At 41.1% G+C, this 24,725-nt stretch overlaps 1 protein-coding gene across 4 annotated transcripts in view; it reads right to left on the reverse strand.

Moving 5' to 3' along the window:
* The window catches only part of TJP3 (tight junction protein 3), a 384,009-nt gene that overhangs the window by 152,063 nt on the left and 207,221 nt on the right, over positions 1–24,725 (reverse strand). For all 4 annotated transcript variants that reach the window (XM_073594320.1, XM_073594307.1, XM_073594328.1 and 1 more), the window contains 2 exons: positions 3,924–3,979; positions 182–269 (listed from right to left, as the gene is read on the reverse strand). In XM_073594320.1, the coding sequence (XP_073450421.1) occupies positions 182–269; positions 3,924–3,979 (144 nt within the window). The remainder of the gene's footprint in view (positions 1–181; positions 270–3,923; positions 3,980–24,725) is intronic.

The following is a 24,725-nucleotide window of genomic DNA, read 5'->3' on the forward strand; positions in this document are numbered from 1 at the left end:
ATAAGTGTAAAAAAAATAAGTGGAGAAGGAAGAAGGAGGAAGATAAGTGTAGTTAGAGGCTTGTAAGCATGCTGCAAGATTTTAAACAAAAATCTTTATATCTCACGCTAAGCTGGAGGTCTTTATATAAGCATAATGCATGTGCTAATACACTATTTTTTTACTAAAGGACACTTGGTACCCCACTCGTGGATCATCCTTCTGCTGGTCACAGGCTTCCTCGGGCAGTTCCCTGTATTCACTAAGCACTTGAGGAGATTCCCTGGGATCTGACATAACAAGAGAGAAAATAATGAAAACAACAAAAAAAAGTGAAAAAATGGTATCTGCTATATAAACCTAAACGTCATACTATGTTTTTAAGGTTTATTTGGAGAGGGAAAAATCCACGTATAAGTTTTACACAGTTAGGTAAAGAGAAGATGAAAGGGGGTGGGGGGCTCCGGATATTAGAAATTATTACGATGCAATTACGCTGTCACGAATAATAGAATGGGCAAAAAATAATAAGGAAAAGCGATCGGTTAAAATGGAAAGCACAATTAGTAAAGCCACTATGGGGAAGATAATATGGATTCCACCACAATTTACAAAACTTAGCAAGGATACACACATCACTAGTCATGTATTAAAAATTTGGGATAATTTGCACAAAAGGGAGAAATGGGAGTATAATTCACCCTTAATCCCATTGAAGGACACAGAATATTTTTTACCGGGGATAGAGGCCTTGTTCAGGAAGTGGATTCTACAGAAGGATGCACAACTAAAGAATGTTATGGAACAGGGGAAAACGTGCACATATCAGAAATTAAAAATTAAAGGCGAACTGATGGTTATAGATTTTTGGCAGTATAGTCAACTGAACCACTTTATTGAAACACCGCCTCAGCCCATTAGCTCAGTTAAAAACTTACGTCCTCTGGAGAAACTGTGTGTGGATACAACAGGGGGGAGGGGGATCTCTAGGATCTACAGAGTGCTGGTTGAAATGAAGGGATCGGAGATACCGCCATTTATTAAGAAGTGGGAGATGGAATTAGGTATACAGCTTAAAAAGCCAGATTTTAGACAACTACTGAGGAGGGTTCACGCCACGTCGGTAAATTGCAATATGTTAGAGTTAAATTATAAGTGTTTGGCGAGATGGTATATAACTCCTCATAGAGCACACAAATACCAGAGTGAAACTTTGCAATTCTGCTGGCGGGGGTGTAAAGAGATTGGGACGATGGCGCACATTTGGTGGCATTGCCCGGACATTAAAAAATACTGGGGTGAAATCAGGCAAATTACCAGTGAGATAACTTGGAGGTCCCAGACGACCCGTGGGGATGCTTATTCCATGGGATTAGGATGCCTACTGGGAATTACCTGAGAATGTTATTACCGCAGCTCTTGAATGCGGCCAAAAGCCTTATACCTAGATATTGGCAAGAAAAAGGTAGACCCACATTATAGAACTGGTTCAATAAAATAAATGAAATCGAAAGCCTAGAATACTTAAGGTTCAGTGAGGGGATGGGAATGGAAGAATATGAAGAAAAATGGAGGGAATGGGCAGAGTATAAGTGTTCAATAAGGTGTGCCGAGGTGATGGGAACATAAAATAATCAGAAGAGGCCCCAAAGTAGCTAGACAGTCTGATGGCGTTTAAGAAGAGAGGAAATGTGGAGATCAGGTAGGGGTAAGGGAGAGTAAAAGAAGGGTTAGAAGGGTGTGTGTGTGGGGGGGGTGGTGTCAGGAGTGGGAAGAGCGTTGGGGAACTATTCTTCTATGTGTTTAAAATTGTTGGTATCAGCTGAGGAGGGGACTTATTAAATGCACTTTGATATACGATTCAGATAAAATCAACAAAGAAAAAGATTTCACTCCACAATGATGTGAAAACGAGCAGGGATGACAATGAACTACAAAGCTGTAATAAGTCTCTCGGAAAATTTCACTGAAGTGGAATAAAAAAAAAAAAAAAAAATTATAATATATTATATATATATATATATATATATATATATATATATATATATATATATATATATATATATACACACACACACATATACAGTGGGGACGTAAAGTATTCAGACCCCCTTAAATTTTTCACTCTGTTATATTGCAGCCATTTGCTAAAATCATTTAAGTTCATTTTTTTCCTCATTAATGTACACACAGCACCCCATATTGACAGAAAAACACAGAATTGTTGACATTTTTGCAGATTTAAAAAAAAAAAAGAAAAACTGAAATATCACATGGTCCTAAGTATTCAGATCCTTTGCTGTGACACTCATATATTTAACTCAGGTGCTGTCCATTTCTTCTGATCATCCTTGAGATGGTTCTACACCTTCATATGAGTCCAGCTGTGTTTGATTATACTGATTGGACTTGATTAGGAAAGCCACACACCTGTCTATATAAGACCTTACAGCTCACAGTGCATGTCAGAGCAAATGAGAATCATGAGGTCAAAGGAACTGCCTGAAGAGCTCAGAGACAGAATTGTGGCAAGGCACAGATCTGGCCAAGGTTACAAATAAATTTCTGCCGCACTTAGGGATTCCTAAGAGCACAGTGGCCTCCATAATCCTTAAATGGAAGACGTTTGGGATGACCAGAACCCTTCCTAGAGCTGGCCGTCTGGCCAAACTGAGCTATCATGGGAGAAGAGCCTTGGTGAGAGAGGTAAAGAAGAACCCAAAGGTCACTGTGGCTGTGCTCCAGAGATGCAGTCGGGAGATGGGAGAAAGTTGTAGAAAGTCAACCATCACTGCAGCCCTCCACCAGTCGGGCTTGATGGCAGAGTGGCCCGACGGAAGCCTCTCCTCAGTGCAAGACACATAAAGGCCTGCATGGAGTTTGCTAAAAAACACCTGAAGGACTCCAAGATGATGAGAAATAAGATTCTCTGGTCTGATAAGACCAAGATAGAACTTTTTGGCCTTAATTCTAAGCGGTATGTGTGGAGAAAACCAGGCACTGCTCATTACCTGTCCAATACATTCCCAACAGTGAAGCATGGTGGCGGCAGCATCATGCTGTGGGGGTGTTTTTCAGCTGCAGGGACAGGACAACTGGTTGCAATCGAAGGAAAGATGAATGCGGCCAAGTACAGGGATATCCAGGACAAAAACCTTCTCCAGAGTGCTCAGGACCTCAGACTGGGCCGAAGGTTTACCTTCCAACAAGACAATGACCCTAAGCACACAGCTAAAATAACGAAGGAGTGGCTTCACAACAACTCCGTGACTGTTCTTGAATGGCCCAGCCAGAGCCCTGACTTAAACCTAATTGAGCATCTCTGGAGAGACCTAAAAATGGCTGTCCACCAACGTTTACCATCCAACCTGACAGAACTGGAGAGGATCTGCAAGGAGGAATGGCAGAGGATCCCCAAATCCAGGTGTGAAAAACTTGTTGCATCTTTCCCCAAAAGACTCATGGCTGTATTAGATCAAAAGGGTGCTTCTACTAAATACTGAGCAAAGGGTCTGAATATTTAGGACCATGTGATTTCAGTTTTTCATTTTTAATAAATCTGCAAAATTGTCAACAATTCTGTGTTTTTCGGTCAATATGGGGTGCTGTGTGTACATTAATGAGGAAAAAAATGAACTTAAATGATTTTAGCAAGTGGCTGCAATATAACAAAGAGTGAAAAATGTAAGGGGGTCTGAATACTTTCCGTCCCCACTATCTATCTATACACACACACACACACATACATATTATATATATATATACACACACACACATACACCTAAACGCTACCTAAAGCATAAGTCTAACACGGAGTTTTAAAAGACATAATTCCTAAATGAATTTCATTTCAGTATTTAAAATTTTACACCAAGCATTTGTATAATTAAAAGCGATGTTCATTTTACATAACCCCTGGTCTGTGGATTTATCTGCAAGCTTACAGGCTTCCTGCTGTACATCATCTCTCTGTAGGGAGTGTGTTCCATTAATTTCATGACTGGAAAAAAAATAAATAAATAAATAAAATTGCATTGCATAACAGCAAAATAATAGGATGTTTGTACTCACTGTGAAATCTTTTTTTCTAAAGTCACCAGAGGACACAGCAATGCAACAAAAGATCTGCGTTATACTGCCAACTACAAGAGGAAGAAGAACAAACACTAAAATTCGCAGCTCAGCTTTCGGCTCCAGTTCACACAAAGGACATGGGGAACTGAAAAAAAAGTGTAGAGAAGGGCAGCCAAACTTAAAAGGGGTTGTAAACCTTCGTGAAAAACCTTTTGTAGTGCAGCAGCCCGCCAGAGCCCCATTTTACTTACCTGAACCCGATCGTTTCGGCAACAGGGACGAGCAGAGCAGCTCCAGCCGCTGTCTCAGGTCCTCATTGGCTGGATTGATAGCAGCAGGAGCATTGGCTCCCACTGCTGTCAACCAAAGCCACTGACATGGGAGCCGGGGGCGGGGCAAGTTCTGCTGTCTGTGTCAATGGACGCAGTAGCAGGACTCGGGAGCGCATCCGCACGAGTGCCCCCAGGGAATGCGGGTCTCCGTGGGGGCACTCGAGGAGGAGGAGCGCCGCTGGGAGACCCCAGAAGAGGAGGATCGGGGCCCCTCTGTGCAAAACCCTTGCACAGAGGAAGTATGACATTTTTTTTTTTTTTTTTTAAATAACAAACGAACCTTTACAACCCCTTTAAAAGAGACATGAAGAAGCTGAGCTAGGAGTAAATATTAACTGAACTGAATTTATTCTCTCTTAAGAAGAGGTGATTAAGGGGGAATATGATCACCTGTATAAATACACAAGTGGTTCATATAATCAACTTTATGGAGGGTTATTCACTTTAACATCACCACAACGGACAAGAGGGGCATTCTTTACGCCTGGAGGAAAAGAGGTTGAACCTTCACATACAGAAAGGCTTCTTCACAGTAAGAGCTGTGAAAGTGTGGAATTTGCTCCCCTAAGAACTGGTTCTGGCCAGCTAAGTAGAATGTTTAAAAAAGAGCTGGATGGGGGGGAGTGGTCTAGAAATGGAAGAGTGAAGCCGTGGTATTGCTGAGCTCCCAAACCTTTATACTCTTAGCATATTTACAGTGGTCACTGATTTTTAACAACATTTGCCCACCCAGGAGAATGACCAGCAAGAGGAAACCTGAGAAGCCTTCACAGCCACAGACCACTGCTGCCATGGATCTCTTTTTTTAAGCAAATCTAGCCAACAGCCCCCCCCCCCCGGGACTGGCATGATGGCGCCGGCAGCAGGTCCTGGAATGCCATGCAAGTTACCTGTCGCAGACCGGAGGGAATACTAGCAAAAACATTCATCCTTTTTCCCTTAGCAACCTGTCACCTTGCCTCCCACACTTTCGCATTGTGTCGCAGGACATCAGTTATAATGCAGGAGAACAGATCAACATGAATACAGGTAGACATATGAGCAGTGGCTCCCCTGCCTCAGCTGCGGGTGCTGATACGCTCTGAACATAGGGATTCCTCTCTCCTCTGATCAACTAGAACAGTACAGCTCCACTTGCAGTGAAATAAACAGGTTGGCTGGTATTGTGGTCCCTGCTCCATAACCTACCCACTAAAGGCTTGTTCACACCTGACTAAACTTCTAACTTATACCAAAAACGCTCTTATAGCAATAATGAGCTTTAGACTGGCATTTTACAAGCATTAATGATACTTTAAAAACACTCCACAAATGCCCTATGCAGGGTTTTGACATGTTTAATGTGCATTAAGGTACGTTAAAACCGCTCCACAAACTCCTTTTTTAATTTTTTTTTTTTAAGGAAGTGACATTACAGGAAAAACACTGAGGTGAATGTTTCTTGTGCATAAACTATTAGCAGGAAAGAAAGCAGCATGGATTCCTTTACTATGCTTTCATCTCATGTTTGGCCTCCTGCAAATGATGCTTATGTATGAGCAGGAACAGGAGAAGGGCATCCAGGTGCTATTGGGAACATCAAATTGTCTCAGATATTCTACAGGACACTTTCATGCCCTGTATCATGATTTCAGACTTCTCAACTCTCCCGCGAGTCACGGGAGTCTTCGGTGCAGGCTCCTGGTCCCCCACGAGTGCCGGGCGATCTCCCGGCTAAGCCTGTCACTCAGCCACAGACAGAGCAGCCCGAGCGGCCGAATGGAGTACGTGGCTGAGTGACAGGAGGAAAGGCCAGACTGGCCTACCGGGACCAGTCCAAAGGTCCTGGATTGGACAGGCACCAAAAGTTGTACTTTTTCTAAAAACTTTGCCATATATGGCCCCCTTTATGGCTTGACAGAAGAGTGTCTACCAAGCGTTGGGTGAACCCTTTTCCTTCTAGCAGTTGCCTTTCAAAAAGCACGCTGTGAGGCTTAGATTTTCCACCTGTGGATGACACAGGGGGACCTTGTAGCAGCAGGTTACATAGTTATATAGTTACATAGTAGGTGAGGTTGAAAAAAAGGACAAGTCCATCAAGTCCAACCCATGTGTGTGATTATATGTCAGTATTACATTGTATACCCCTGTATGTTGCTGTCGTTGAGGTGCTTATCTAATAGTTTCCTGAAACTATCGATGCTCCTTGATGAGACCACCGCCTGTGGAAGGGAATTCCACATCCTTGCCACTCTTACAGTAAAAACCCTCTTTACGTAGTTTAAGGTTAAACCTCTTTTCTTCTAATTTTAATGAGTGGCCACGAGTCTTGTTAAACTCCCTTCTGCAAAAAAGTTTTATCCCTATTGTGGGGTCACCAGTATGGTATTTGTATATTGAAATCATGTCCCCTCTCAAGCGTCTCTTCTCCAAAGAGAATAAGTTCAGTGCTCGCAACCTTTCCTCATAACTAAAAAGGTCCTTTCTAAATAGCGGTAAAGCCGTATCGGATGCTTCCCAAAAGGGAGCATAGATGAAAACCACTGCCTTTTCAGCCATGAAGGAGCCATTAATATGACTGTCACTCTTTCTGCTTAAATCTTCTTCAGGACCTGCAGAATTAGTTGGAGGGGGGGGCCACAGCTTAAAGTTCAATTTTTGAGAGAGAAGATCTAACTATATTGCTACTTCTCCGTTCAGGGAACAGGTCTATTTGTGGCTGACCCCAATCCTGGACTGTCATGAAAGAATTCTTGATTTAAGCACCATGCGTCCTCTCTCACTTCAATGCCTACCGAGGAAATTGGCTACCAGGTTCAACGAACCCTTGAGATGGACTGCCGAGAAGGATGCCAAATTGACTTCTGTCCAACTCTGAATTTCCTTTGCCAGATTTTGAAGACTGCTGCTTCTTGTGCTGCCTTGCCTGTTTATATATAGGCTACAGCTGTGACATTGTCTGAGCAGACCTGAACATGATGACCCACGAGCATCTGAGAGAAGGCTAACAGTACTAGAGTGACCGCTTTTAATCATCTCCAGTTTGAGGAATTTACCGCTTGTAGCCTTGACCACTGTCCCTGCGTCAGATGGCTTCCCAAGTGTGCTCCCCAGTCCTAAAAGCTGGCATCTGTAGTGAGAATCTTTCCTACTGAAAAATACCAGGCCGCTTGAGTGTAATCTCTTGCATCCCTAACCACCAGGGATCTTTATACCCTGGTGGACACTAACCTTGAAGTCCAGTGAGGCCCCAATTTCATACTCTCAGAATGAATTGTTGCAGGGACCTGAAGTTTATTCTTGCTCATTGGACCGCTGGGATGGAGGCTGTTAGCAAGCCGAGAGCTGATATCAGAAACCTGATTGACCTGATCTGATTACTCTAAAGCAGAATCATCACCATCCAAATCTTTTGCATTTTCTCTTCTGGCAAGAAAATCTTCTGATCCGCCGAACAAATGCAAAACCCCAGAAATAGGACTTTCTTGGACAGGGTCAGGTTGGATTTCAAGAAAGACGGAGGGCGCACTGACCTTGTACATTACTAATGGTAGAATTTTATTAAAAGCATAAAAACAATGTTTATACTCTCAAACAAGCATGTAAAAGAGGCTTGTCAATTGATGAAACTGCGTCTCTAGACACCTGCAACCCGTACCTGATGTTGAGGGGATGAGATGGCATCCCAATTGGCTGATGTGTTTTAAGGGCGAACGTTTTTTCTCAGAGCCCAAAAGGTCAATGGCTCGTCTCTCCTGATTGTCTCTATATGTATCCACGTGCCCATGCCCCAAACGACACCCAACGGAAAAGGTCACACCCCTCTGTCGGGTTGGATTTCTGCACATTTATGATCCAGCCCAAGCTCTCCAGATGATCAAGGGCACCTTCCTCAACTGGTCCTCAGAGCTTGCCAGAAACAAAAGACCATCTAGGTAAGGGATTACCATTATGCATTTGAGCCTTAAGGGAGCTAAAGCCTCCACTATCACCTTTGTGAAAATTCAGTGAGAGGAAGACAGACCGAAAGGCAGAGCCCTGAACGGCAGGTGCTGGACCTGTTGCCCTGAGCTCAGAGCCAGTTTAAAAAACATTTGGGAACGCTCTCTGATTGGGATGCGGAGATAGGCGTCCCTTAGGTCGACCAATGTCACGTAACAGTCTGGAAAAAGCAGATTTTTGACCGAAAAGATCAAATCCATCCACAACTTTTTGTATAGTAACGCCCTGTTTAAGGGCTTTAGGTTGAGGATTAAGCTTTATTTTCCTATTTGGTGGTTGGAGTTTTCTTTTCTCCCTTTTTCATCTTCTTTCCCCTCTGCTTTTCAGTTTCTCTTTTTCTAACCCAATTTTTGTTCTCCTCCCTTGTCTTCTGAACACCTCCTGAGGAGAATGACTCATTGAGCGGGCCTTCCTTTTTTTTACCCCTACCCAATGCTTGCTTTTTTTTCCCTCTTCTTCCTTCCTCCTCCTCCCAAGCATAGAACTCTTACCCATACCCTTTCAACATGATGCTTAAGAGTGGTCTCATGAAACATGTAGGGCTTAAAAGAGAAGTATAGGAAATCAAAAAAAATAATCAAACTAACCTAGGATGCTGCATCTGTCCCCCACTGGCTCTAAGATTAAGCACCAAGCAATCAGCAGTCTTCAGTGAGCAGAGAGCAAGGACTGCCAGTATTTGTCTCTCTGCTCTTATCCTCCAGCGCTTATGGGAACGCCGGGCTGTGGAGGGGGTGGAAGCTGCTGGCTCAGGCTCTCAGCGGCGCAGTAAGAGGCTGAGCCAGCTGCCAGTTAGGCATCTGGGTGGATCCCGACCCCTCCAGAGTCTGGACTGATTTAGTGACGCTGGCCAACAGCAGCTGCACTCCTGTGACACACAGGAGAAGTAGGTCAAAAATAACTTTGGCCCTACTTCTCCTTTAAGTTGTGTACTTAGAGGGATTTTTATCCAACATGGTTCTAGACTGAAAAGAACTCGCACAGACTACATAAAACGCCGCTTCACTCTGATCACCTCTCTCGAATTCACACACAAACGCGCATTAGTCCCAAGACGATAGTAGAATTGTCAAATGCACGAGGAGATTTGTTACAAATCTTCACAGATGCATCACTAACCGCTCGTAACAAAGGTCGTCATATCCATTATTCCAAAGGAAATAAATATGGGAAACATTTGGCAAGGGTTATACATCCTAGACGGCAAAGACAAAACATACCTCACATTATATCCCAATCCAAACAAAAAACACACAAAAACTCAGAGATTGTCTCCGAATTCAGAGACTACTACTCCCCTCTTTACAATCGCCCCCAACCCAGGATACAGAGCACACTACCCACCCTGACTACCTCTGACTTACACCAATATATTCAAGACACAGCCCTACTGAAGTAGACACTCTCGAACAACCCATTACTTCTTCAGACTTCTTGACTGCGAGTAAAGGACTTAAGACCGGTAAAGAGCCCAGGCGGCTAGACCCCCCCCCCCCCAGTTTTATAAAACGTTCACCCATCAACTGGCCCCTATTATGGCACAAGCATTTGAGTAAGTAGATGAAACGCATCCATTACCACCACAACTCCTTCAGGCTCAGATAGTAGAAATACCCAAACCTGGTAAAGACCATCCACAATGCAGCAATTACAGGCCCAAATCCCTATTAAATGTCAACCTCAAACTATTCTCCAAAATCATAGCTACCTGCTTAGCCAACCTACTACCTTCCCTAGTTCATAGCGATCAAGTAGGATTCATACCAGGCCGAGAAGCTAGGGACAACACCACGAAAACCCTTCATCGCATATCGTACGTTCAACGTCACAACATCCCCACATGGCTGCTAGCATGCGACGCCGAGAAGGCATTTGATAGGGTAAGCTGGCCTTTTTTACAAGCATCGCTACTGCAGATAGGTCTGGGCCCAAAAAACTACTAAACAAAATCATGTCACTTTATTCCAACCCATCAGCTAAGGTGACTGCCAACGGGGAGCCCTCGGAGGCTTTCGAGATCAGAAATGGTACAAGACAAGGGTGCCAGTTGTCACCATTATTATTTGCACTCACTGTAGAACACCTGGCCCAGGCTATTCGAAGTAATGACACCATACATGGGATCCCCATGCCCTCTGCTCACCGCAAGTTATCACTCTATGCAGATGACCTACTCCTATATGTCACACAGCCGCAGTTCACCATCCCCTCCTTACTCCAAGAGCTTGACCGCTTCAGAGCGCACAGCAATTTCAAATTGAATATTAATAAAACGGAGGCCCTGAATGTCTCCCTGAACCCAACCACAGCATCCCTAATGCAGAAAAAATTTCCATTCCATTGGCAATCACGTTCAATTAAATACTTAGGGGCAGAGATCCCTATAGACCTACAGGACATATACACCCTGAAATACAGTCCTTTGTTAACTAAAATCCAACGATCCTTAGATCCTGGCATCACCTCAAGCTTTCATGGTGGGGACGAATGAATGTCCTTAAAATGGACATTGTCCCTAAATTACTCTGTTTCAAACACTACCCATACTTCTCCCCAAAACTTTCTTCCTCATGCTTTGCTCCCTGGCGGTCAAGTTTATCTGGCAACACCACCCCTCTAGACTTAAACATAAGGTACTGTGTGCCCCCACCAAAACTGAAGGAGGCATTGGTCTCCCAGACTTTCAGCTATATCATTCATCGGCTATAATCTCAAGACTTCTTGAATGGTTCCCATGACCCTTAACCAAACAATCCATGATCATCAAGGAGGACATGACACAGGTAGACCTTAGAACTCTTATGGGGATACAATGCTAAATTCTGTACAATTGACGGAATATCCCCTCTGACAATACCGGCGCTAACCACATGGTATGGCAAACAAACCACCTTCGCCCCATCCACAGATCCATTGAAAAAAATCAAATTTCCTCTAGGTGGGACTTTAGAAAAGGGCAGATAGCAAGATGAAGTATAAAAAAAAGATGTGTAAAAAATATATATGATTTTATTAAGAAACATTTTTTTAAATAATAAGCACGTATAAACAATACACATATCAAAGTCACAATCAGATTCTGGACAAAACTGGTCATACAGTGACAGTTCAATAAGGACAACTGGTAATCGCAAAGAATTGTTAGGTTGATAATAAACACAACAGAAAAAAACCAACGCGTTCCGAAATTGCTATTTCATCAGGGGTGTATGCGATTTTGTCGCAGAACGTACAAACGTCTGCAATTAAACAAATAAACACAAATTAAATGCGTAATATTGGTTGTACAAAAAGTGCAGTTTTAGAGAGTAAACACGTATATAATCACACCATAATTTACATATGAATGTTTAAAAACTGACCGTGCAAACCGTGTGGCTCTTAAAATAGTTTTCTATCCAGAATTTATAGTTTAACAGCTTCAGATCCGGGCCATTGCCAAATGACGGCAACAGCGCGGATCTAAATTGCCGGGACGACGTCTATTGACGTCGTCCCGTGCATGAGCGGCCTGCGCGCCCCCTGCAGGGCGCGCGCGGCACGCTCGGTGATCAGCGAGTCTATGAGACTCGCCTGATCACAGATCAGAGTAAGGGGTTGGTCCCGACCCCTTACCACATGATCAGCTGTCAGCCAATGACAGCTGATCATGTGATGTAAACAGAGCCGGTAATCGGCTATTTTTCCTCCTCGCGCTAACAGCGCGAGGAGGAAAAAAAAAACCCGATCACCGGCGGCCGTGATCGGGACATCAGTCCCGATCACGGCTATCTTCTAACACAAGGCAATAGGCAGCAGTGCTGCCTACCAGTGCCCACCAGCGTCACCCATCAGTGCCCACAGTGCCAACAATCAGCGCCACCCATCAGTGCCCACAGTGCTACCCATCAGTGCCCACAGTGCCACCCATCAGTACCACCCATCAGTGCCACCCATCAGTACCACCCATCAGTGCCACCCATCAGCACCCACATCAGTGCCACCCATCAGCACCCACATCAGTGCAACCTATCAGTGCCCATCAGTGTCACCTACCAGTGCCCATCAGTGCCACCCATCAGTGCCCCCCCATCCGTGGTACCCATCCGTGCCACCCATCCGTGCCACCCATCCGTGCCACCCATCCGTGCCACCCATCCGTGGCCATCAGTGCCGCCTTATCTGTCCCCATCAGTGCCGCCTTAACTGTGCCTATCAGTGCCGCCTTAACTGTGCCCATCAGTGCCACCTTATCTGTGCCTATCCGTGCCCATCAGTGCAGCCTATCAGTGCCCACCAGTGCTGCCTCATCAGCGCATATCAATGAAGGAGAAAAATTACCTGTTTGCAAAATTTTATAACAAACTATTAAACATGATTTTTTTTTTTTCAAAAATGTCCATCTTTTTTTGTTTGTTTAGCAAAAAATAAAAATCCCAGATGTGATCAAATACCACCAAAAGAAAGCTCTATTTGTGGGAAAAAAATGATAAAAATTTCATTTGGGTACAGTGTTGTATGACCGCGCAATTGTCATTCAAAGTGCGACAGTGCTGAAAGCTCAAAATTGGTCTGGGCAGGAGGGGGGTTGAAGTGCCCAGTAAGCAAGTGGTTAAAAACAGAATGTGTTGCAGCTGTCAGCCTACAAGGCCCCCGGCCCGGCGGGGTAGGTCAATACACCAACACAGGGAGGTAGATCCAGCGGCAGCAGGAGGGGGAAAAAAAATGTAATTTTTACTGTAATTAGGGATGTGGGGCAGGTTAGCGTAAACTCTGACAATTAGCACCTTTTTCAATTATTCATCCACAGATCCTAGCCCTCTTTCTTCCTTATTTGATAACCCAGCACTCCCAATCTACAAAACTCGGGGACAGTGTGGTCTACAACAATGGCCTACAGCCAGACAGTTTGTTCACTCTTCCACAGGCCGATTCCACCCACAACCGGATGCCCAATCCCCCTCCTCGATTGACTGACTCTCTATGCTATCCCTGACACAACATAGTAAGACACTTCATCTTTCAGGACAGGTCCACAGACCACTCAACATTTGAAGATATGTGTAGTCTCTCTCAGACCCCCAAACACCCCCTGTTTCTGATTTACAGAGACATACAGTCCCATGCATATGACTCACTGCCTAATTTTACACAAAAATGGTCTAGGGACTTGAGCATGGAGATATCCCCGGAACAATGGTTCACCTCATTCACACTCACACACAAATCCTCCATATCCGGGTTCTCACAAGAGAAAAACTACAAACTACTATCACGATGGTACAGGGATCCAGTCACTAAACAAGATGTACCCAGATACGTCCGATATGTGCTGGTGCTGTCACAGAGGAAAAGGCTCCTATATTCACGTGTGGTGGGAATATAACCAAGTTCGCCCTTTCTGGGACAAGGTATTTGGTATTTACAATGATTTATACAGTGTATCTCTAGTGCCGTCCCCCAAGATGGCCCTCTTATCCATCCTACCAGGGTCTACCAGCTCTCGCAAGAAAAGCCTCCTCAGGTTCTTCTTGTCCGTAGCCCGACATGTCATTTCACAGTATTGAAAAATCGAAACCATCCCCTCTATTACCAGATGGATAAACACCCTTAATAACACTATGCTCATGGAGGAGATACAAGCAAAGTTGGGAGACACCTGGGATAAACACAAACAACTATGATACCTATGGCTTCACCATTCCTCATCGGACCTCCTCCTCAACAGAATTTCTACTTGAGGATTGGGCCCCATATATATTTAACATGGAGATGGAGAAAGTTATTAAATACTAACGAAAACGATTTTGACACTCCTATATGGCTTAATGTATGAGTAACTAAAATGCTATTAGTCCCTTATTGCTGAGCCCCCCTCCTTCCCCTTCCCTGTCCATCCCTCCCCTCTTTGTCCCCTTCTCCATACCCTCCCCCACCTGACAGTTCGAATCTAAATTGTATATTCCAGGCAGTGTCCTAAGGCAGATGGCACTGCATGGTTGGGTCTTATATTATAAAAGAACTGTTCTAAGCATCCGTGCATATTTAAGATACAATGTTTTGTGTGATGAACGGTATGTGATAACTGCTTCTCCCCCATCCTCACCCCACCCCCTCTTTTATCATCTTGTAACCCCCCCCTCCCTTTCTATTGATGGTTCACTTGTGCTATTTTTGTACCTTAAAAGATGAATAAAAACTATATTCAACCATAAATTCAATGGAAAAGCAGACTATATGCCAGACTGACATCCAGAGACAGAAAGCCTACCTTACTAAAATATATAAAATAGTCCTCTGCGCTACCAGATAATCATGGAAATTTTATTAAATAAATCAAATTAGTGGAAATCCTGCAAAACCTGAAAGTGTTCACAACTACACATACATATATATATATATATGTATATATGTATATATGTACAGTGATCTTGCGCACAACCTTCAATATAACACCATAATAGGTATATGAACCATAGGTGAAAAATTAAAAAAAAAAAATAATTATAGCGAATAAAGTCCAATTACGTAGCTCATCCAGTCTTCCAATAGTGAAGATAGTGAAAGAAAGTCTATTAATGGTTCCCAGAGAGTCAAAACGCTGTCACCAACATAAGCCTTTGGATACCAATCCAATAGGAATCAATAAGCTCCCCTTCCGGGATCACAGCTGCAGCTCTTCAATAAAGGATTCTGTCCCACATATAAAGTAGACAAGCCTCCAATAGTGCATTACCATATAAAACCATTTATTCATTAAAAAAGTGCCTTCTTACACGAGTACACTAAAAACACGCTTAGAAAGACAAAACATCTGCGTTTTTGCCACCTCTCACGTTACTTCTGGTCTGCGATGTGCTCCGGCCACGCCCAGAGACAAAAAGCTTACATCATTTTTTGCAGTAAAACAAATTCCTGAGTAGACAAAATCCTGAAACTTCAGAGCAGTAGTTTTCTTACAGTGCATCATAGCTCTTCCCAGTTTTCCAAGTCTAAAGGAATATACATCTTACTTTCCAAGTCTATACCAAGGCAGTTCCTTCCCTCAGACTCGGACACAGAGGGCAGATATCTGTTCATATTAGGTCGTAGTATGCAACACACTTTCATGCTGCAAAAGGTCAATGTCCACAACACCAACCATATTTCATTCCTAGATTCTTTTCTGGATAAACTGGGAAGAGTTTATGCAGGGGACTCTGGTACTAGAATTACCATTGGACCATTCTAAGACTACTTCTGGTGGTCTTTCCAAGATGTCTTCTGCAGCTCAGACAGGACAGAAAAAATTTTGCATGCACATCGACTCTTGGAAGTATAGGGACCACTACACCCCCACCATAGGGGTTTTTCTTACCACTTATGTTACACATGGATTGTCCGTTGGCCTTTAATAATTTTGTCCCTACCTTTCTTCGTAGCTAGAGGATGCTCTACAGTATGTAGTTAGTCCCACCCTTCATGTTTTAACCTCCATTTACCACATGTACTGTATTCTGCTGGAGCTAGACACTGATTTTTTTGACCTATGTGATGGTCATCTGTTACAATCTGCACAAGCATCTTTAAAATATGTGGCCCTTATCATTTAGTAGTGATAATGGCTTCTTTAACCACTTAAGGACCGAGCCTCTTTTTGACACTTCTTGTTTACAAGTTAAAATCTTTTTTTTTTTTCTGCTAGAAAATTACTTAGAACCCAAAAACATTTTTTGTTTCAGACACCCTAGAGAATAAAATAAATCCTGTATTATAATAATAATAATAATAATAATAAAATGGCGCTTGTTGCAATACTTTATGTCACACCGTATTTGCGCAGCGGTCTTACAGGCGCAATTTTTGGGAAAAAATACTTTGATTTAAAAAATAAGACAGCAGTAAAGTTAGCCCAATTTTTTTTAATATTCTGAAAGATAGTGTTATGCTGAGTAAATTGATACCCAACATGTCATGCTTCAAAATTGCACCCGCTCATGGAATGGCAACAAACTACGACCCTTAAAAAATCTCCAAAAGTGACGTTTAAAATTTTCTACAGGTTACATGTTTAGAGTTACAGAGGTGGTCTAGTGCTAGAATTATTGCTCTTGCTCTAACGATCACGGCATTACCCCACGTGTGGTTTAAACACAGTTTTCAAATGCGGGCACGACTTGTGTATGCGTTCGCTTCTGCATACGAGCTCGCTTTAAATATATATATATTTTTATTTCTTATTTATTTTACTTTTTATTTTTCATTTTTACACTGTCCTTCAAGTAAAAAAAAAAAAAAAAAAAAAAGTTTGGGTCACTTAATAGTTAGGTAAAAAAAAAAAAAAAAGACACAAGTCCATCTAGTTCAACCAAAAAATAATATCCTTCCTGATGCCCCGACAGGCAAATAGGATTTTCCCTGGATCAACTTTACCTATAAAGGTTAGTACCCAATTATATTATGTACATTTAGGAAAGAATGCAGGGCTTTCTTAAAGCAATCTACTGAGCTGGCCAGAACCACCTCTGGAGGGAGTCTATTCCACATTTTCATAGCTCTTACTGTGTAGAAACCTTGCCTTATAAGAGTAAAAATTATACAGTAAAGTATAAAGAGTGTTCTGTGTTGACTGTAAAATGAATAACTCTTGTTAAATATATTTATTGAGTTTTCACAAAAGAAAAAAATAAAAGGATATAATGCGTGGATACATAGCATACATTTAACATGCTTTGCAATATAATAAAAATTAGAGTCATCTTACAACCGCGTTTACTTTACGTTAGTTGGAAGTAAAAGATGTAAGAATAGAGAACGTAATCAAGTAATCAGACTAAGTTTTCAGAATATTTAGAAAAGAGTAATAAAAAAGGGGAAAAGGGAAAGATAGAAAGAAGGAATTTCCCGGAATGGTGTTCCGGCATATGGTAGATATATACATATAATACATATTTAAGTAGTAAACATGGAATATAACTTAGTGTGGTAACAACAGCAATTGGTCAAAATTGGTGGGGAGGTAGTATTTAATCCATGGTTGCCAAATCTTGCGAAATGTATTGATTTTATTTTCTTCAATAGCTGTCATCTTAGCATATACTAGTGCTCTGTTCATTCTGTGTTTGGCTTCAGAAAGAATTACATTTTGGGACTTCCATGCCTTGGCAATCGTTTGTTTAGCTGCAGTACGAAGTTGAATAAACAATTGAAATGGAGTATGGGTGAGTATTGAGGGCTTAAGATTTAGGAGTGCCATACCAGGGTCTGGAGGAATTGTGATTTCCAAAGCTTTAGAAGCCATAAGAAATATATTCTTCCAGAATTCTTCGACTACAGGACTCTGCCACCATATGTGGAAATGTGTTCCTGTGTCACATCCTCTAAAGCAATTAGGGGAGTATGTGGGGACAAATTTAGCTATTCTAGCTGGTACAAGGTACCAACGTGCTAGAATCTTGTAATTTGTTTCTACAGCAAAACAGTTTGGAGAGGAAGTTTTGGTGGCTAACCATATATTAGACCAATCTTGGTTATCAAACTCTCTCAAACTCCTGTGCCCATTTAGTAGCGTATGAGGGTAAAAACTCACTAGAGATCACATTAAGTTGGTGATATAATATTGAGATAAGTCCTCTAATGTGAGGGTCACTTACACATATCCGCTCAAATTGAGTCATTTGATTGAGAGTTGAGCCTGTACTAAGAAGTGGTTCATAGAAATTTTAAATTTGTAAATACCGGAATATTTCTGTTTTAGGTAATCCAAAGGTTTTACAAAGGACAGGAAAGGTATGAATAGTTTTATCAGAGGAAAGATTGTATAAACGAGTCAGGTTCGTAGAGGATCATGCAGAGAATGATCTTGGAAATTTCCAAGCAGGATAGAAGGCTGGATTATTAAGAAATGAAAGCAAGGGATTATGTGGTGATTGAAGATTATGCGTAGACTTAAATTTATCCCAGATTGCTAGGGTCTGTTTCGTGATTAGAAAGATGTACTCTATCAGCAGGACGAAGCGATAACATATTTGCCACTGAGATAGGGTCACTTTCCACCGATTCAATAGCTACCCATAGGGGTGTTTCTACAGTAGTATGATATTTGGGATTAAGTGCTATCTGTGCAGCGTTGAAGTAAGAGAAAAAGTTGGGAAGCCTCAAACCTCCACTCGATTTACTAAGGTAAAGAGTGGATTTAGTTATTCGAGGTTTGGTGCTACCCCAAATGAAGGACATAACTCTACGTTGAGTAAGTCTTAGAAAGTAAGATGGTAAAGCTTTAGGGAGTACCCTGAATAAATATAAGAATTTCAGTAATATTGACATCTTTACAGCGTTAATCCTTCCCAACCATGACAATGAAAGAAAAGCCCATTGTTTCAAGAAGCCAGAAATTTGTTTTAGGAGGGGCAGGTAATTAGCCGCAAAGAGATCTTTAAGGGAACTTGTGAGTTTTATTCCTAAGTATGGGAGTTGCTTTGGAACCCAGTTAAAAGGGTAAGGAAGTTTGTGCCTGCTGAAGTTCTGATTGAGATAAGGAAATATTTCATGCATTTGATTTTGTTGGGTTGACGTGTAGTCCTGATATTTGGGCAAAATTATCTAATGTTTTAAGTTTGGGGTGGATATATGAGGATGTGACAAAAATATGAGAATGTCATCCAACATAGTTTATGATGGTGACCTCCTAATTCAATGCCTTTAATATCAGGATTGGTTCTAATAAGGTGTGCCAGGGGTTCTATTAATAGGGCAAAAAGTAATGGGGAAAGAGGACATCCTTGTCTAGTGCCTCTATTGATATCAATCATTGTTGACTTATAACCAGCATATTTAATGTATGCTCTAGGATTATTATATAAAGAGGAGACCCAGGTTAAAAAATTGTTTCCAAACCCCCATTTTGAAGGACATATTCCATATAAGGCCAAGTAACAGAATCGAATGCTTTCCTTATGTCTAAGGATACGAGGCAAGTTGGGATTCGTCTGGTTTTAGCCGCATGGATAAGAGTGCTCTGCTAATATTATCACCTATAAACAATGGGTAATCTGAATATTAAGCCGCCCTTAATTCAAAACTACCCCCACTGCGCCAGTGGATAGAGTATAAAACAATCAGGAATGAGGCCCAGTGAATGGCCCACTCGATGTGCAACAAAATATATATATATATATATATATATATATATATATATATATATATATATATAACTCAATAAAAAGTGAAAGAGAGCTGCCCCTTTAAATGGTTATCAACATTAAAAATGATCTGATCTCATATATCCTTTTAACCCAACGAACCTTCTCCTAGATACATAAGAGCAAATAAGAGGCGCTCATATCCCTAGTGTTAAAAATCACATGTGCTGTAATCCAATCAAATAATGATAAATAAGTTTATGCATAAGCTTAATGGTATAAACCAGCTCTGATTAAACCATGCAATAATACATCCAATGTGTAAGTGAACAAAGCTGTGACAGCAGAATAATATTAAATGGCCAAAAATCCCCAAACAATGTGATTCACAAAAATAGGTGATAATAAGTGCAAACCAAATTATAAATAAAATTACAAAAAATTGTGTTTTACAAAAAATAGTTTTACAAAAAATATTTCTAACGAAGCTGATGCTCAACTAGTTGCCATTAGCATCATGTGCAGATATATGGATGGGATATCGTAACCATCCATGTATTATACGATATGGAGTTTTAATATAGTGTATTTAATTAGATTCTCACCATGTTGTTGAACTGTTAATGAGGGGACATTCATAGGATTATTTAATGATTTTCTAATGTTTTTAAATGATTTTTATGTAGTTTTGGCACATTCACACTTTATTGGAATATATCCAACATGTAATTTATTGTTGGTACAGGTTCATCCAGGGGTGTGCTATTTTAGTATTTGGGGTGCAAACACTTTAGGAAATTATAAACCGTTTTATATATGATGAAATATTGTTGGGTATATGCAGATCAGGTACACTTTAGACGGGGCCATAGCAGGATTGCTGTGATCACTGATACTGGTGTGCAGAATATGTAAATGAGGTATGCTTCAGACGTGACTATGGCAGCAATACTATGGTCATTTACACTGTTATGCAGATCTTATTAAGGTTTAGCCATCCATATAAGTTATATGTTGCAATCAGTCCACAGTTAAATAAAGGCAAACCGCATCCCTGTACAGCGGCGTGCCGTAGTCTCCATTCTATTTATCGGAGCGGGGACACGAGATGTGCGCATGCGGACTCACCAACCTATGGGAAGCCAGGGAGGAGGAGATATAAGGGATGAGGGGCAGCCTGGTTAGCCAATCCCATGAATAAGTCTAATCTATGACAAAACATGTCGGGGGCGTGGCTATGAGATGTGACGAGCAACGCTGAGAGTCGCACTATACGGAGGAGAGTTTGTTACTGCACGGCGCGCTACGGAGGGGGGTGAGAGAGACCGTGAGTCCTAGCATCCACACACCTCGGGTCCGCCGTGACCACCTGTTGTTCTGAGTGTATCCACAAAATTTTTAGTTGCTGTGAATCACATGGTTTTTACTGCTGGTTTATATCTTTTAAAATGTGAGTGTTTCCATTGAAGATTGTAGTGGTTTTAAATAAACGTGCCGTGCTGGTTTACGCTATGTGAGTTCTTCAATTTTTTTACATGTGGAATTATTCTAAACACTGTGGAATTACTGCTTATTGGATTATTCTGGAGTGTGGCTACTAAGCGTTTTTTGCCGTGCATGAGAGTGCTGGCAAAATTATTCGGTGAGTGAGATTCCTTTGGGAGTGGATTCACGTTTTACGTTGGTGAGGTGAAAGGCACGTGGAGTCCAGCACTTTCAAGATCACTGCACCATAGAAGATTTGTGCGATTATTTCTTTTGTCACAAATTAATCATGTTATATACATTAATTTTTTGTCACAAGATTTTTAAGGACTGATTTTTCATGTTTCAAAGAAATATTTTTTGTAAAACTATTTTTTGTAAAACACAATTTTTTGTAATTTATTTATAATTTGGTTTGCACTTATTATCACCTATTTTTGTGAATCACATTGTTTGGGGATTTTTGGCCATTTAATATTATTCTGCTGTCACAGCTTTGTTCACTTACACATTGGATGTATTATTGCATGGTTTAATCAGAGCTGGTTTATACCATTAAGCTTATGCATGAACTTATTTATTATTATTTGATTGGATTACAGCACATGTGATTTTTAACACTAGGGATATGAGCGCCTCTTATTTGCTCTTATGTATCTAGGAGAAGGTTCGTTGGGTTAAAAGGATATATGAGATCAGATCATTTTTAATAATAATAATATCATCACCTGCCTGGCGTTTTGGCATAAAGCCTGTTTGGTCTTTATGAATTAGATGACCGATAATATTATTCAATCTAGTGGCCAGAATTTTAGCTATTAATTTTATATCTGGGTTGAGGAGGGATATAGGACGATAGTTAGTCCAGGAGGTGGAGTCAGAATGTGGTTTGGGGATCATTGCTATAATAGAGGTGAGAGTCTCCATTCTAAATGAGTTACCCATAAGGATCGAATTGAAGGCTTTAGTTAAGACAGGCATTAAGATATGTGCAAATTGTCTATAATATGCTGCCGAGAATCCATCTGGGCCTGGTCTCTTACGTAGTTTTAAGGATTTTATTGCGTTAAGAACTTCAGTATCTGTAATTGAGCATTCCAGAAGATCTCTCTGTTATTGATCAAGATTAGGAAGCGTGATATTGGAAAACAGAGTATCTGTTTTGGTTTTATCAAAATTCGCAGCAGAAGAATATAATTTAGATAGAATAGAGCGAAAAATCTCTAGAATTTTCACTGGGTTACTAGTGTGCGCTTCTCGGGATACTTTCAATCTGATAGGTGTCTGCATGTGTTGTGAATTCTTTAAAATCCTTGCCATACGTGTATCAGGTTTATTTGCCTTACGGTATTGAATATACTGGCGTTTACGTATAAGCTTATCTGCAGAATCAGTCAGAAAAAGATCTAGGTCAAGACGGGCTTTTTCTAGTTAAGAATCATTAGTGACAGTTGGGGAGGTTTGAAAAGTTTGGTGACAGTCATTAAAGGTAGATTCAAGTTTTGCAAACAAAAGTTTGCGTTCTCTTTTAAGGATAGTTGCTTGTTGTATCAATCTACCTCTAATGACTACTTTGTTTGCCTCCCATAATGTAATAGCAGAGACATCACTTGTGTCATTAGATATTAGGTAATCTGAGAGTGCTTTCTCGATTTCAATACGATGAGAAGGATGGGTCAATATTGAGTCATTTATACACCAAGTGGTGTCATGTGATCTAGGAACTGTGGAAGCAATAGTAATGAATACTGCACAATGGTCTGTCCAAGGAAGAGGAATAATTTTAGATGATATGATTTCTGTTAACATACTTGACGGAATAAGGATATGATCTATTCGTGAAAAGGAGTTATGCGGGTAGGAATAGTGAGTGAAACGTCTACTGGTAGGGTTCATTTCTCGCCAAGTGTCTACCAGGCCATGTGTGGTAAGTAGATGTTGAAAAGTTAGGTTTATTGAGCTTGTAGTAGGTCCAGAGGGAGATTTATCCAAGAACGGGAAAATAGTTGCATTTGAAACCCCACAAATTACAACACTACCAAACTTATGTACTTCTATAAGTTGAAAAAGGTGAGATAAGAAAGCTGTTGGGCGTTTATTGGGAGCATAGTAAGACACGATTGTAATAGGATTATCAAAAATAAATCCTGTTAAAGAGGATATGTCGTCCCTCAGGGTCTGTTAATTGTGATACAAGGTTAAACTGAGTGGAACGATGAAAACCAATGAGGGTTCCGCGCTGTTTAACCGTAGAAGAAGCAGCATAGAATTGTGGATATGCTGATGAAAGAAATTTGGGATAAACTATCAGTGAAATGAGTTTCCTGTAAACATATGACATTAGCTTTCTTCATTGCAAAAGAGCGTTAATGCCTTGGTACGCTTGTGTGGAGTATTAAACCCTTGTACATTTAATGACAAGATATTTATAGGAGCCATAAACCAATTAGTGTGAACATTATAGCATAACAAGCAAAGTACTCACCGAGATCCAGGAACACCATTCCGAGAGTCAGAAGGGAATAGTAAAAGTTAAAGAAAGAAGCAATAAAAGTAAAAAAGAGAAGAGAACAAACCCAATATGAAGACAATTTATCAATATGTAAAAGCCAAATAATAGGGTGTGGGAACATCTCAGGAGAGTATTTAGAACTTCCTGAGAGGATCCAGGACCACCAACAGAGACCCCCCATAACAATGGTAGGAGTCCTAAAGTGGTATGAGGGGCAGCAAGAAATTCCTAAAGGATGAATAACATCGGCGAACCACAGGAACTATTCCATTGCCATCACGGAAATATTTCGCTGAAATTGTTTAAAAAGAAGATAGAGTTCAAAAACAGAAAAAAAATATTTTTTGTAACTATAACAATACCATGTAGCCAAAGCTCATTTCAGTCATGAATACAGCTAATTAACTCAGATTTTGATGGGAAGATGTGGAAGAGCTAGGTTTTGGGTCTTTATTGTGCTGAGAGGATGGGCGTCTGTGAGACTGGTCCTTGGATAAGACTGCTTCAGCTAAGCCCATATCAATTAGGGCCGACTGCAAGTCCTCTGATGAGCGACAGACATATTTAGTTTCCAAATGTGTGAATCTGAGACAAAAAGGAAATCCCCAGTGGTAGGTAATTTTATTTCGCTGAAGTATCTGCAGTTGAGGCTTCAGCGCACGTCTCTTTGTGACCGTAAGTGGGGACAAATCTGTGAAAAGTTGATAAGCATAGCCTTAAAAGCTGAGGGATTCTCTACCTCTGGCAGCTGTTAGTAGCTGTTCTTTGGTTCTGTAGTAGTGCAATTTGGCTATTATATCCCTCGGAGGACCATTAATTTTGCGTGGGGCTAACGCTCTATGCACTCTATCCATTTCAAGCCTGTCGATAGGGCTACCAGATATTAATTCCTGAAAGAGCGCCGTGACAGTAGCCTGTAGGTCTAGAACAGATTCAGGGATTCTCCTGATTTGCAGGTTCGATGGGCGATCCCTATTCTCTTGGTCCTCTAAACGTGACTGTAGTGTAAGGTTTTCCTCTTTAAGTATCATCATCTCAGACATGTAGTTCTGTGTAACATTATCAATTTCATCAACTCTCAGTTCTAAGTCAGCTGTTCTCTGACCTAGTTCTCTTATTTCTTTAATCAATTTGTCTGTTATGTGATCCGAAGTCTGCTTGAGGGCTTTCTGAAGCATATGTTCAAATTTTTTGAATATGTCAGGTTGTATAGTAGTTTGTAAGTCAGAGTTTTCATATTCAGACTCAGACTCACCATTAGCA

The sequence above is a fragment of the Aquarana catesbeiana genome, linkage group LG01 (genome assembly GCF_042186555.1).
Source record: "Aquarana catesbeiana isolate 2022-GZ linkage group LG01, ASM4218655v1, whole genome shotgun sequence".
Taxonomy (NCBI): domain Eukaryota; kingdom Metazoa; phylum Chordata; class Amphibia; order Anura; family Ranidae; genus Aquarana; species Aquarana catesbeiana.